The 14,986-nt window shown below is 48.7% G+C and overlaps 1 protein-coding gene across 1 annotated transcript in view; it reads left to right on the plus strand.

Annotated features, from left to right (window-relative positions):
• CAMTA1 (calmodulin binding transcription activator 1) overlaps positions 1–14,986 on the plus strand; it is a 296,954-nt gene that overhangs the window by 221,634 nt on the left and 60,334 nt on the right. Inside the window, exon 6 of the mRNA XM_075721708.1 lies at positions 13,417–13,570. Coding sequence (XP_075577823.1) covers positions 13,417–13,570 — 154 coding nt within the window. The remainder of the gene's footprint in view (positions 1–13,416; positions 13,571–14,986) is intronic.

Raw genomic sequence — 14,986 nt, forward strand, 5'->3', positions numbered from 1 at the left:
ACCGGCCGCTCTGGCGTTGCGGTCCTCGCAGGCAGAGGTGAGAGCAGCCGCTCCTGTGCAGGGCACTTCCCGCTTCAGATGCGTGCTTTTCTGAGAACAAGCAGTGACAACATGGGGAATCCCGGTGCCTTGAATTTCTGCTGTTGCTGACGTTTCTGCCGGTTCTTGCGCTCTGCGGCCGTGGCAGGTGACAGAAACGCTCCTGATGGCAATAGAAATGTTCCTGATGAAGGGGAGAAAGCAGCCACAGGTCCTGTGTCTCTGCCAAGAAGAAAAACCTTTCCCGTTGAGCTGTTTGCGAGGAGGCACAACTGCAGTCACCCCAAATCACGCTGTTGCTGAGTCAGCACCAAGTCTCCATTCCAGCAGGAAAGTAATGATCTGTGGCTGGATGAGTGAAGACATTCGTATCTAGCAACAAATAGGAGGCATCTGGGCAGGGTCTCTGACTCAAAAAGGCAGTCTTTGCTGGCAAAAGAAAAATGTTCCCAGGCAGAAAACCTATGCAGGGTACATACAAATGCTAAAACGCTCCATACTGGCATTTTCTGGCAAAGCACAGCACTGTATTTTTGCTGAAGGTAGATCAGGCTATGAAGATAACTTTGCGAAAAGCCTTTTGATGAATTCTGTCCCTTCACCTAAGGGATATACTTGTACCTTGAAACTGGAGTGCAGTGGAGTTGAACTGGGACAAGGGGACTGGAATTTGTCCCGGTGAAGGGGAACGGGAGATGGAGCAAAAGAGAACAAGATGCGCTGTGTCGGGAGCATCTGGTCGCAGCCAGGAGGGCAGGCACGGAAGGACGTCAATATTCCTCTCAAAGCAATAGACTCTCGGATCAATTCCCTTGCTTTTACCTTTTCTTGGGGTGCTGCGTGATGAAAAGCGACCTGTGTCCGTGGCTGGCGACTAGCCAGCAGCTTGCTGTGGCCGCTGTGTCCTGACGGCCCCCAGCAGCCGCTGCTGGCCAGCGCCCGCCCGTGCTCGGAGCCCCGAGGTGGCCCCGGGGCCGCGCCGCCCGCGGCAGTGGAGCCCTTTGCCGTAGGGCTGGAAGCGGCACCTTTCCTTACTGTGGCACCAAATAAGGCTTTTCTTCTTTCTTTCTCCTCTGTGTCCCGCATCTGCAGGGGTAGCATTTCTAGCTATTCATGCTAACTAATAATAGTGTTCTGTTCTGATACTTCTTCCTACTATTGGAAGGGTTGTAACTACGCGTGAGAAACACTGATGAAGTTCAAAATCTGAGATGCGCAAACTGAAGAAAAATTGGCCTATCCTTTTTTGAAAGGGCAGTAAGAGAAGGGCTCCATTCCTCTTCCATGTCCTGTGCAGCCAGGAAAAAAAACAAAAAATCAGTGAATTTGGAAAGTCTGGATAGTGGAGAACAATGCTGTTTCTGGGATTTCAAGGACTCTCTTAATAAGCTGTTCATTCCTTGGAGTTACCTATTCCTTAAATGCTACTTCAGATGCATCGATGCCTAAGCTGAAAAACCCCTTTGATCTGCGCTCACTTTCCCTAGCATTTACAAACTTAAAAGTATTCATGTTAAACTTTAATTATTCCCATGTCTGGCACTGGATGTTCCGACTACTGCTGCTTTTTTGGGATGTCTCGGAAGATACCAGTGTATGTAGCTGGGTTGAGTAGCTGATGGGTAAAATGAAAAATGACTTGCCGTAGTCTGCGTCTGTTACTGAAATTTAGCAGCTTCCCTGCCTTTTCATATGTTGTAAAGTGTACAATGTTGTTGGCATTGTGTGTGCTTTTCTCTTGCTAATGCGAGCGTACACCACAGGCAGCAGTGCTCAATTTATAAAACATATCCTCTACTTCATAGACACTTCTGGTGAGTAAATTTAAAAAAAAAAAAAAGGAATTTCTGCATATAACAGCAAATGCATTGCTATTTGTTACATTCTTCAGAAGGCATTGCCAAAACTTCACTATTGGTATTAGAACGTACTGCGAAATAAAAAGGTCAGGGAAAATCTCCAAAGGAGCAAAGTGGGACGCAGCCATGGAGTTACCAAAGAAGTTGGTGACTCCCACGTGCTGTGTCTCCAAACGCTCACCTGATAAATTTGCTCTCACTGCTTAAAAATCTAATTGGTGGTAGCGTCGGCATCTGTCATCCGCTCAGCCTGAGCCCAAGGGCTAAACAAAGCTCACCTTCTTCTGCCTAAATAACAGAGCTTTTGAGGTTATCGGTGCCCTGTCATCTGCTAGGAAATTACCAGGCTGCTCCCACGCAGTGGATTTGAGACTGATGGATTAGGCCGAAGGGCAACTTACTCTGCTTTAGCCAGGTTGTAGCACCCCTTCTGCTCATGGCAAATAACAATATCTCCAGCTAGCAGCCAGGTGGTTGTTCTGCCGTGGGAGTTTGAGGCAGGACAGGGCCCACTATCCAGTTTACCATTCTCCTCTCAGTGTATGAAAGACACCTGGGAAAGAGACCCCAATTTGGGGCAAGAAGGAGCCAGGAGGGAACGTGTCCACCTCCTTTGAATTCGGATTGCGTCGGCGCCAACCAGAGCTGTTGGTCCACCCTGGGAGTGGTTCTGTGTTTGCTCTCAAGTGAAACGCAGAAACAAATTCAGGCTGTCAGATGGCACAAGATCTCCCTAAAAGCAACCTGAATACCTACACGGCTAGAAAGGACTTGGAGTCCTGGGCGAGGTCTGATAAGGAGGTGACTGCGCCCAGCAGCAGGCCAGAGAAGCCCCTCTGAGCTGCACAGCAGCACTGGTGGGGTTCACGTTTCCTTTTAAGATCTCAAGGCATCCACTTGGGAGTCTAGAGAAACACACACGGGAGGCCTGGAGAGCTGGGTTCAGTCTAACACAGCCTACAGCAGGAGCTCTTAGATGCTACTCTCTGTCTGTTAATCTCCTCTGTCTGGGGAAATTTGAGGCTTCTGAGCAAGAGTGAAGAAGAAAGAAGGGCGTATAATAATCTTTTTCTTGCAATTCAGAAGAAATTCAAGTCTGATACTTTTTTTTGCCTTAGGATTCGATGCTTCCAGTCTAAAGTGCCGCATCAGTTCCCAGCTGGCTGCTGCGAGTCCTTTCTAGGACACCAGGCCTGATGAGTAGCAGCCAGCAACTGCAGCGAGAGCGGAAGAGTCCTGCACGTCCTTGACGTGGCGGTCTGGCGTATCCCTGGTACCGGCCCATCTCTGCCTCTGGGGACAGCCCCGGTGTGGCTGGCCTCCCTGTGCATCTTTAATTCAGACTTTCACATCCCTGTGAGCCCTCACATCCAAGGCGAAGTCATGTTGGACTCCAAAGTACGTACCACAGGAGGAGAACTTTGGATTCCCTGGCTCTGGGGGTTACACTTGTCTGGAAAGGTTATCCAAGCACAACAAAACCTTCACTGAATAACCTGCATGCTATATAGCAGTGTCATAAGGGTTATGCCATAGGAGCAAAAATGTTGCAAGGCTATCAAAGCCAACATTATGAAAGTGTTTTGAAGGTTATTGATGTTCTTCCTTGGGGAATTGTATTGCCGGTCACTGATATCAAAAGTAACAAATTTAAAGAACCTATAAATGACAAAGCCCTCGGAGCAAGAGCAAAGAGTAAAAATAAAAAGGACTTGTTGGCTTACCATGTACGATATAGGCTGCATGGAACATTAAATAGCATTAATCTCCTATTCTTCCAGGCAGGTGTCAAGGTCACGCTTGTACCCTTTCCGGGCACCTGGAGCCCCACGCCTCTGCGCTTGCTGCGCTTGTGCAGATTCACGGGAAGGGGCAGGGGCTGGTGTGCCCCGTGTCCTGGTCGGGGGAAGGAGTGACAGGAGCTGCGAGGGGAGCACGTCCCCCTCATTTGCCAAAGCCATTCACACGATCCAGACGCCAGCCAGAAATAACAGGTAGTCACGTAATAGCAGAGCACAGCTGTATGGGGAGCCTGTCATGCCTAATGAGAGGTGGTGGAGAGTCCCGCGGCCGCTGGCCGAGGGAAGCCGTGGCAGAGCCGGCTGCTCGGCACAGCTCCGGCCCCGGGATGCTGCAGGAGCTGCCATCGGCTTCCAACGCAGCAGAAAGCTCCTTTGTGGTCGGTGGTGTGCGGGTGGGTTGTACAGGGCTGGAGCCCGCAGCACGCTGTGAAAGGCCGAGCGGACGCTCTTTTCCGTCTCACACGCCTGCAAACCCTGGGACGCGTCTTTAGCCCTGTGTCCTCCACTCCTGTATGCCGACGCTCACGTGCCGCTGCTGCAGGGAGTATGCGTGGTTTTGAGGGGCAATCAGCTTCCAAATTATTTTAACACATTTGCATACATGCAAAAATAGCTTAGAGCTTGATGCAGCTTTAGGAGCAGCACTGGGGGACAGCGTGTCTCTGGAGGGAAAGCTTGTTGCGAGCTCTGGGTACGTTCTCCTGGGGTTTTCTTGTTTGGTATTTGGAAATGTCAGATTCCTATTACTTGGTCCACCTACAACAATGCCAATAAAAAAAAAAAAAGTGAGGTATCTTCAGGTACATACTGAACTGTTCTTAATTCACAGAAATGCATTAATATTTAAAAGTAGTGTTACTGAGGCAAACTAGGCCATCAGCACATGAGAGAAAAAGCTTGCACCATCTGCATTCAAACCAGAATTTGAAGCAGTGCATTCTGTTGATATAAACTTTGAAAGCACTTGGTGAATGTCAGCAGAGCTTTGAAATTAAAATTACTTCTTATTTCAGACCAGCTATTGTTGCATCTCTGGCTTGGGTGAGCTGGGAAAGGATAGAAGCCACTTGGGGCACGCTTTATAATGCTGGCATTTCTGGAAGGTGATGAGGATGGAAGTGTTTTGAGCTTAGCTCTGTCTGAGCCCGTTTGAAATGCAATGACAGAATCCCCATGTAAAGGTTGCAATAAAAACAGAAAGAGGGAGAGGAGATTCTGTACTTCAGAATGATGAAAATAAAAAGTCCTCACAAATGTCAGCTGAGGGATCTCTGGCTCGCACTAGTTGGGGAAAAAATACTCTGAATGCAGTGGCAAATCTTTCACAGAGTAACAGTCTGCAAAGAGGCCGGCACCGTTACATCCTATTCAATACCTTGATATTTATGTTTGTATGCACGAATCTGACACACCTTGGTTTGCGTTTGCGTGGATGGCATAATGTGGTTTTGAACTGTTAATGCAACTGCAGGGCAGAGCTCTGCGTCTGCAGCTTTGGTGGCCGTGAGGTTCCTTACTGATGCTTTGTGTGCTATCAAGCCTTTTCTTTGTCTTACCCTAGAAAGAGCTGTGTTTTGCTATTAAATCAAGTAATCCTGGTATCTCGCTTTGGCTGTATTGGTTAGCGAATTCTTTGAGATGTTCTGAAAATGAAAAGCACAGTTCAAGTGTAGGACACTGAAATATAAGAAAGCTTTGATTGTCTCCTCTGCACCACTTTCCATGCAGAAGAAATTACATTAGTCTGGTAATGGTTGCAATATGCAGGCTTAATATAAGAAAACATAGAGGCATTGTTTAAGTGTCAGTCTTCAAAGGTGGAGAGTTGGAGTAGCAGTAAATGCACAGTATGGCAAGAAATGTATATGTCTGTAATAAACCTCATTTGTCAAGAAAAGCACCTCATAGGAATTCAAACCCAAAGAAGCCTTTGCTTTGCCCTCAGAGTTATTGTTTGAGGAACCTCAAGGCTTTTGCAGAATGAGTTGTAAAACTATGGACAGCCGGAGAGAGCAAGTGACAGAAAGGAGGAGGAGATGCTCCGATGGTTTCCCTGGCAAATCTATCTCCCTTAAAAGGCAATCGATACTAGATGCAGCAGCTGGGTTCAATGGATCCGTTGCCATTATGATGTGGTTTTCATGAGCAGGGGGTGTGTTAAGAAAGAGTATCTCTGAGCAAGCTGAAGTAGGGCAAGTTGCTGTCTGTGCTTTTATCGTGGTTACTTTTTTATACGTGAGCAATGGCATAGCGTTAGAAGGTTGTTAAACTGGCTCAGACAGCTGCCCAGGCACCTCCTGTGACCACTGTTCAACGGCTACTGAAGTCTCAGGCTGGTCTTTCAAGAATCCAGATGTACAGTCATAAAGGAGAGTGGAAAACTCTAAACAGGGTTTTGAAAGAGGCAAGAGCAGCTTTTGCTCCTTCAGCTCCTCTGCCTTGCTCTGTGCTTTGAAGACGGGAGCCTGCCGCCGTTCTCCAGCAGAGCCCTTTGCAGACTCCTGCGGGCCGCAGCTGCGCCGCGCCGTGCTGGGGTACGTGCGTCGTGCTATTGCCAGCGCCGTGAGCGTTTGGGGGCCGAAGGCTCGGGTCTCCTCGGCCCTTCCCAGGCAAACGCTCCTGCGGTCTCCGCTGGCTTCGTTGCTCCGGAGCGATGAGCAGGGCGGGAGATTTCCCTGCTGCGTTTCTGTCCCCAGGCACCAGGACGCAGGGCTTCAGCGTCAGCACCACTGGTTCCGCGGGTGTTTCTAGATAAACAAAAGCGGTCCCAGCTCATGGCAGAATTATCTTGTCCCTGTCAGCTGCCTGTGTAAGTTAAAGCTTCCAGCTGGGAGCAGTGACACAGATGAAAAGAAATTTCCATTGTCCGGAAGAGTAATACCCGCATAAGAGCTAGGAGTGCCTTTTGCTGTATTTTGCTGCAGGCTTCTAGTTGTGCGGTATCGTCCTTCTGTTACACCTTTTCCTAGCGCAAGAGGCATTGCTATGAAAGATAATAAGCAACTTGGAAATCAATTTCTTTTTGGAACTTTGGAGGCCAGAAATTACAGCGCTGTATTTTTCTGGATCTTTCAAAGTGCATGTTAAATAAACACAATCCCCAGGAGTATTCAGAGGCCGCTCCTTGTATATAAAATACCTTCAAATATGTCACATGTGACGATGTATTAGTAAGTATTCGGTATTTGTTCTATATTAAGACTCTTACTTTGCTGCTTGCACTGTTTGAATACTGCCTGGTGATTGTCTGGAGGGATCCTCTGCTTCGGCTCTGCCGGAGATCTGCCACGGGCGGTGCTTCTGCAAGGCTCGAGGAGAAGGTGCTCAGCATGGGGCTCTCGCTCCTGTTTGTGTTCAGGCGTCACCGCCAGCACGTGGAGGACAAATCAGTGTTTCAACCAAGGATGCGCGTTGCAGGCTGCTGTTAGGGACCCGAGAGCAATGCTCCTGGGGAGCGATGAGGATTTGCCCGCGTCACCGGTGTCGTAGGGACGGGACGGGCACGGTTTGTTATTGGGAGAAACATGCGGGTTATCAAGGGATGCCAGGAGCAGCCAGAGGAAGAAGAAAGATAAAGAGAGATTAAAAAATGAAAATTACAGAAGGAAAACCTGCATTTTTCTAATGCAAACCCTGCCCTGCGGTGGCTCTGTACCCCCTAGTCGTTATTTGAGATGCGGCAGGGAGGTTGGAACTAGATGATCTTCACGGTCCCTTCCAACCCAAGCCATTCTGTGGTTCTGTGGCTCTATGAAATGTAGAACAGAGTACAATTACTTTCCTGATTACACCTTATCTTCCCTTACCCAGGTGTTGAAGAGGAACTGGGGAGCACATTATAAAGCATACAGCCCTATTTAAATCTTGATTCCCTTTAAAACAATTGCTGGAAATGTCACTCTAATTACACGAGGGTCGAAATAATTTTTTAGCTTTGCAAGCCCTTCACAATTCGTGGTTCCCTTGTTTGCGGTACGCGGAGCTGTATCAGCCCGTTGCCAGTCTCTCGTCTCAAAAATCAGGGGATTTAAACAAAACATCTCAAAAGGCTTTGGGGCTGCAAAAAACTGGGAAAATGACTCTGTTATGGAGTTGTGGGCTGACTGACCTTTGGAGACACAGGTGGTGTTCATAGGGCGTGAGTCCTGTGACTGCAGACACGGCCAGGACGCGGCGATGGGGCAGACGGAGGGGACGGCCACCGCCCCGGAGGGGACCCACGGCTCCTGGGCCAGGCAAGGACGGTGATGTTTAGCAACGCTCCTCAGCTGGCGCGTATCAGGGAGCTGATTTAACCAGGTTTGAAACCATATATGCACCGACGTCTCTCTCTGCCTGGCTGACCCCGGGTGTCCTCTTCTCCTGAGGAAGCTTTTGAGGGGGAGTAAGTTCCACCAGCTCTTTCATGCGGCTGGAGGCGTAGGCGATACGCTTAATGCAGAGAGCTCTACAGGCTAAAATGGATTTCCCAGCAGAAGGGGTCCTGCTCTACAGCACGAGCCCCGCTTTTGCATCCGGCTGCGGGGTCCCCCTCTCTTCCAGGTGCTCCGGCGCTGCAACTCTCAGGTGCCAGGGCTGTGCTAAGTGTTTGTTAATTGCCTCATTCTCCCTAATTACACATGCCCACCTCGAGATAACTTAAGGCACTGGGTTGTGCATTTAAAGTCAATGTTAGGTTTTTTGGGGGTTTGCTGTTACTGTGAAAGATTAATGAATTCTAATGTATCAGCTGCCAGGTTGACTTCCGAGGCGTGACCTCAATTAGAAATTAGTTCAAGGATAAAGACATTGCTGGGATTCCAACCAGTAATACTGTCCAAAGCTAGCATTTAGTCTCTGCAAAGGAAGAACTCCCGCTGCTTCTGTGGCCGCGTTGTGTATTTGTGCCTTGTACTTCAGGTGTCCCAGGCCCCACGCTCAAACCATTAAAAACCCAGAGGAAACCCCCCAGGTAGACAGTGCTGTACGTGGGAGAGCAGTCTGTCGTCCGCTCCTCCGCGTGTCTGGGAATGGTTTCATTCCTTGGTTTGCTTTTAGAGAATATATAGATGATACACGGGCACTCCCAGTACCTGTCTCCGAGTTCCCTGTGGATACTGAAGCATCACGTAATGGCAGCCTCTCAAAACTGGAAACCTTTTTGTGTTGTGTTTTTGTGCGGGGAATCTGTTAGGTATTAATCCAGTCACCGCACAGCAATGGACGTGAATTGTGCTCCCAGAAAGCTGAGATTCCTTTTGGATGGTTTGAGGAATACAAAGTAAATCTCACTACTGAATAGCTGTCAGAAAAGGAAAAACCCTTTTATAAATTCGGGGGTGAAAGGGGAGGGAGGGGAGCACAAGAGCCGCACCTGCATCCCCCTGCCACGCTCCTCTGCTCCTTCTGCCCTTTTGCTTTCCTGTTTAACCATTAGGGCCAGAAAAGGCTGCTTTTGCCTTCCACGTTTTTAATAACACGTAGTACTTTTCAAGTTCGCTCTAACAGCAATAACGCAGGTTTCCAGCGAAAGCCAGGGTGGCTGGCTGCAGAGTGGAGCAGAGCTAATGGCTGCTGCTCCCGGGGCTGTATTTGGGGGCAATTTCCTTGCAGGGTGGCTGGGATCAAATTCACTGATGCTCATCGTCCCTGAGGATGATTTATTTCCTTTCATCCCTCCAGCAGGGAGTACAAATGCAAAACTTTCAGCTCGGAGGTATTTTTGCGAATAAAATATCTTCAGCTGTGGTCATCGGTGATTTGGAAGCCCCTGCCAGTGAGATTTAGCCTTGAGCTGATTGCCATTGCTGAGCAGCTGAAGAGCAGCTGAAAGCTGGCCAGAAATGGCTTTCAATTTTTGCTTTTTTTTTTTTTTTTTTAAAAGAAAAAGGAAGAAAAAAAGCATGCTTTAGGATGGGGACAGCAAGAAGGGAGATGGTTTTTGTGATTATCCTTCTCTCTCCGAGAAGGGAGACTTCCCCTTGCACGGGGGACTGACTGTGGGTAGTAACGAGGAAGCAGAAGGCAGTCGCTGCAAGGAGAGGAAGGTTTCCCTCGTGGCCCTGCCAGCTCGGAGCGCTGGCGGTACCTGCTATTCCTTCGTCCGAGCATTAATCAGCCCTTCACAGGCTGCCCTCCCTGCCTGCCAGAACTGGGGAGCTGGAGCAGCCCGCCTTGTTTCAGCTTTGTGTTTCTGCTAATGTGAAAAATATAAACATGGAGTGGGCTGGTGGAACAAACAATAGCTGATTTACTTGGTTCATTTAAATAGCGTGTAGTGGGTAGCAGAGGGAGGCTGCATCGCTGCTCCAGCAATCATGCTGGGAGGGAGGTCTGCAGCGCCATTACGTGCTATTATTACTTTCTGGGTAATGTATACATTTTCACTATCACATAGTTTTTCTCCTTCATTTTTCATGGGAACTGGCACTAGATTAATGGTTAAGCCATGGAAGAGACGTAACGTCATGCCAGTCTGATTTATTGACCACTTAGTGCTGATGAAGCTGCAAACAAGAGTCAGACAGATGTTGCAGCTGCATTTTTCTTTATCAAAACTAACAGCTTTTTGTGTTGGTTTTTTTTTCTTTTTTTAACCACTTCTTGTGCCATCTCCTGCTTACCCTACAGCACCAGGGACACTGGAACAAATGCCTTCACCACCCAAAGGAGACTCCGCTGAGGAAGCGGACTAGGTGCCTCCGGTGCAGCGTGCCAAGGAGACTTGCCCGGGTCGCAGGGACATATGGCAGCGACTTTGACTCGGACACACAGGAAGCGGAGCAGCTCTGCAGAGGGTCTGGGCATTGAAATTAGGGGCGGCTTTCCGACGGGCATGTTTCCAGAGCCGTCTGCAGCCCAGTCCTGGGCTCCCTGTAGGACCTCCCTGCTGCCCAGGGGAAGGGCTTCTGCTGTGGCATCTCTTGTCCTGGCACGTTTCCCGTGTGGAAGCTGCATTTGTAATTCTTTCAGTCTTTCACTTCTCTCTTGTTCTACTGGTAGGTCTCTACAAAGGAGTAGTGATTCTCTGCTGATTTAGAGTTTTCCAAAACATAATTTTTTATTTGTGTCAAAAGATTTCAATTTACTAGGTAGACTGGCATTCATGAGACTTGCTAATCCGAGGCCAACTTTTAGATGTGGACGTAAGGAATGAACCAGTTGGTTTTGTGTTTATTTTATATGCTTTTGTATATAAAAGGTGTAAATTCCAGTGCCAATCCACTGCTGAGGTCTACTTCTGCTGCCATGAAGCCAGGAAGCCCCATTGTCCTGACTTGCCTGGTGCCAAGCAGGCACTATCAGGCTGTGAGAAATAGCGTTTATACAAAAGGAAGGAAGAAGCATCTACAGAACTGCCCAGCGCCGCAGTGGCAGCGTGTCCTTGCTCTCTTCTTTGAAACTTCTGTGAAAGCAAGAGGCGTCTTTACGTGAAATCTCTGAAGCATATTACTTTTTATTACTTCATCATCTAAATCACTAATTATGTTAAATTAGCTGATGGAGACTATTTGGGTGTATAGGTAATCATTTTTATTATCTGAATCTTTTCTGAATTATGCATGAGGACTGTGATGTTTCAGACCTCCCCTTCATCACCTCCCCAGTCCTGAGCAGCGCCGTCCGCTCGTGTTGGAAGCGGCTCAGCAACCCCGTTAATTGCCCAGGAGCCCCAGTTGTCACCTCTGTTGTCTTTAAAGGGTAAAACAGGAAGGCTGAAGGAAAAATATGGGTCTGTGGTGACCTGAGGATTTGCACCACAATGTGGAAAGAGAGGATATGGTGTTTTAAGGTGCCCTCATCTGGGGCAGAAGATGTGCCCTGTGAAACGGAAGGTTTTGAACGCATAAAAATTGGATGTAAAAGGTCCAATTGTTTGTCTGCGGGAGAATCTTGGGAATCGAAGAGCTGGCAGTTTTCTTTGCTTTAGCACTTTACAAAGCTGCTCAGAAATAAGGTGTTAGCAGTTTCTTGCTAGGTTTCCGTGCCTCTTCTCTGTGCAATACAACTCTTTTTAACACAGGCTGCAAGAATCTGATACTGTAATCTAGCAGAATCTTCACTGAAAATCCCCCGCTTGCTGTTTTCATCAGTAGAGGGTGGGAAAAATGCAAGTTCCTGCTTGCACATCTTCCTAACGTAAAAGAGAGCTTCTCCTCCAGACAGAGGGATGGATCTGGTTACTGGGGCCCTGCTGGGTGCCAGCGTGCAAGGGGATGCGGACGGAAGGAGGGCACGCTCTGTGGGGCTGCTGTGCTTGTCACGCTGCTGTGCACGGTCACCACGTGAAGGGGTGGCCTTTCAGCTGCCAGCACCGTCATACAAGCCTCGAGGAGCTGGGAGATGCCACCAGCTGCCCCCATCTCGGAGGCGTGCAGGATGCTCCCCGCATGCAGGGCGCGCGCGGGGGTGCGTAGTCACCCCGCACACGGCAGCGGTCACCGCTGCCCTGCCCCTGCTCCTGCCCGGGGTTGGCTCCAGGTCCAGCTGCCCTGCATGCCGTGCCTGGCCTCAGCGCTGTGTTTTGCCCGTCTGAAGTTACCTTCCGCTCATCTTTCCTTGGTGCGGGCGTCCACGTACTGCTCCAGCCCTCTGCGGGTTTCATAAGCAAGTGCTCCCATTAGCACAACTTCTGCAAACGAGCGATGGCTTGTGTTCCCTCTCCCACTCAGCACAGGGCTCTAACAGCATTAATGAAACATTAGAGTTTTAATTACACCATTATCCTATTTATTTTTATAAATAATTCCAAAGCAGTTGTTAAAGTTTGTGAACTTAGGAGTAACTGACTTAAGGGAAGGAAATCGGCTTCTCAATCTTGTTATTATCTATTGTACGTTCTCCCTGGGATGCCGTTGGGAAACTAGCGGAGTTGTTTCTGTTGCTGCTGCTAAGATGATTCATTTACTCGCAGGGTGGTAACAGGCTGCTCGGCTCCCGACTTGAAACACCCATGTCAGTGGGACAGCGCTGCAGTGCGTCAAAGCGGCGTTGCATCCCTCTCCCGGCCCCTGTAGGAAGGCGCGCGGGGAGAGAGGGGAGCATTAAACAGCCCTGGGGGAGCAAGCACCTCGCAGTTGTTCTGCAGCAGTTCTGCAAAGGACACGGTCTCTTCCAGCCCCGACCTTCTGCGGCTTGCTGTTTTCATGGCAAAGCTGCAAGATCTTTGAAAGACAAGAAATTTCGGGCTTGTCTGAAAAGAGCCTGTCCTTGGGGCACTCTAATACTGTTTGTGAGCCTCGTCGGCTCCTCCCTCCCTCCTTCCGCCGCCATACAGAAAGTGTGGCAGTTACTGATGTTCTCCGGTGAATTTCCATGTATTCGAAATAGCCCGATGTGGACCAGAACTGATGAAATTATTGGATCAAACAGACCGTGGGTCCCTTAAACCAAAGCAAATTACCTGGTGTTTGCTGCGACTGGTGTTTGCAGGACTCTTGCAAGTATTCGGTGTTGTATGGGTTGGAAAAAAGGCTCACCCTGAGCACACAAGGGGAGCAGGAGAGTTGCAAGCAAAGGGCACTCGGGGTGGGCGGGAAGCTGGGTGCAAACTGTGTCATGCCTCGTCTTTTGGCACCTCTGTTAAAGAACAGCTCTGATCTCGGGGAAATCTGGTACATACTGGGATCTAATTACAATGCTTTCTGTCACAGTTTTAATTAGGAAGGTAAACGCAGAGAGCCCTGAGTGGAGGGAAGAAGCCCAGCGACATAACTTTTGCTGTGCTCTCCCCGCAGAACCCAGACATCGTGTTGGTGCACTACCTGAACGTCCCTGCCATCGAGGACTGTGGGAAACCGTGCGGCCCCATCTTGTGCTCAATAAACACAGACAAGAAGGAATGGGCAAAGTGGACGAAAGAGGAGCTCATCGGACAGCTCAAGCCGATGTGTGAGTATCTGGAGGCTTTTTTGCTCTTTTGCTTTACGAAGGGCTAATTCAGAGTGCAATGTCTCTTGCTGCCACCAACCCTCTCTACGAAGGAGTCATTTGTCACTGTCAAACTCAACTTACACCTGCGTGCACTTTGTTTCTTCCCAATATTCAATGCTTCTGGGATGCATAGTAGGAAAGCTGCCCAGACTGTCCCCAAAAATGTCATATCCCAAAAAAAGTCCCCTTCGTGCACTGGGAAAAAAAAAATCACACCTAAGGTCCTGCATTTTCAAGTGCCGTTTGTAGGCACTTACTCAGTTGCAAAGAGCCTTTGCAGTATTGGCAGGTAGGTTTCCTCCAAGGGCACTCCATGTTTGCGTGGCTCAGTGTCGGATCGGAATAGGTTGCTGTTGTTTGCAGAGGGACTCTGCGGAGCTGAGCGGTTCGGGTGGGTATCATTTAGTACTGTTCTAAACTTTGCAGCCTGAAGAGAAGGCTGCTTAGATGCGCAGAGCGATCGGGAAGTTTGCTCTGCAAACAGGCAGCTCTAAGGAGTTCTCTGGCTTTGCTCTGGACTATATTTTCTTTCACGTCACAGTTAAACTTTATGTCTTCCTCTGGAGAATATGTCCCAATGTGCATGCAAACATCTTTTTGCGATGAAAGAAAGTTCAGGTATAACGTGGGTCTGTAAGCAAGAGAAAATTAACTGCAGGAGCCGCAGTACCAAATCTAGGTGCTTGCATCTGAGTCAACAAATACCAGGTCTGCTTTTTTCCCTCACCCCTGCCCCCGGTCAGGTGCTGGTGTCATGCCCGGCTTTCTGTAATTAGAGGTCGCAGCGTTCTGATGTGTCTCAACCATCAGTGAAAGATCAGTCTTGCGCTGACCGCAGCGTTAGTAATCTAAACTTGCACCGCTCCTTTGTTGCATCCTGAGCTCTGCAGGCCCATGTATTCCTTTTCCACATGAAGCTGGAGGGCAGAAGGCAAGCAGAAGAGATGAGAGAAAATGACATATTTGCTAAACAGAATATTGCCCCTGGGACCGATAACCTTCATAAATGCAAGATGTTGAAGGTGTAGCTGAGACTGGACAAGTACCTTAACATTAAACAGGAGAGGAAGTGGTAGCCTGTTAAAAAATCTGCAGTGCATCAAGAAAATTATGTGAAAACTACAACGAACTCACTGTAAATTTAATAACACTTGGCTCTTTTATGTCTCAGGAGGGAAGAGTGAAATTCTGCACAATTATTCAGACTATGTGTGCATGTACACGTCTCTGTTTATGGGTACATATCCTGGGAAATGCATCCCTAGAAATGTAGCTAAAATAAAAGCTTTAGATTCTGATCAGACCTAGAAAACAAAGAGGACACAGATAACCGTGTTCGGGGAACACAGAGGGGCACTGCTCGCCAAGAAGCCG

Source organism: Pelecanus crispus, chromosome 15 (genome assembly GCF_030463565.1).
Source record: "Pelecanus crispus isolate bPelCri1 chromosome 15, bPelCri1.pri, whole genome shotgun sequence".
Classification (NCBI taxonomy): Eukaryota; Metazoa; Chordata; class Aves; order Pelecaniformes; family Pelecanidae; genus Pelecanus; species Pelecanus crispus.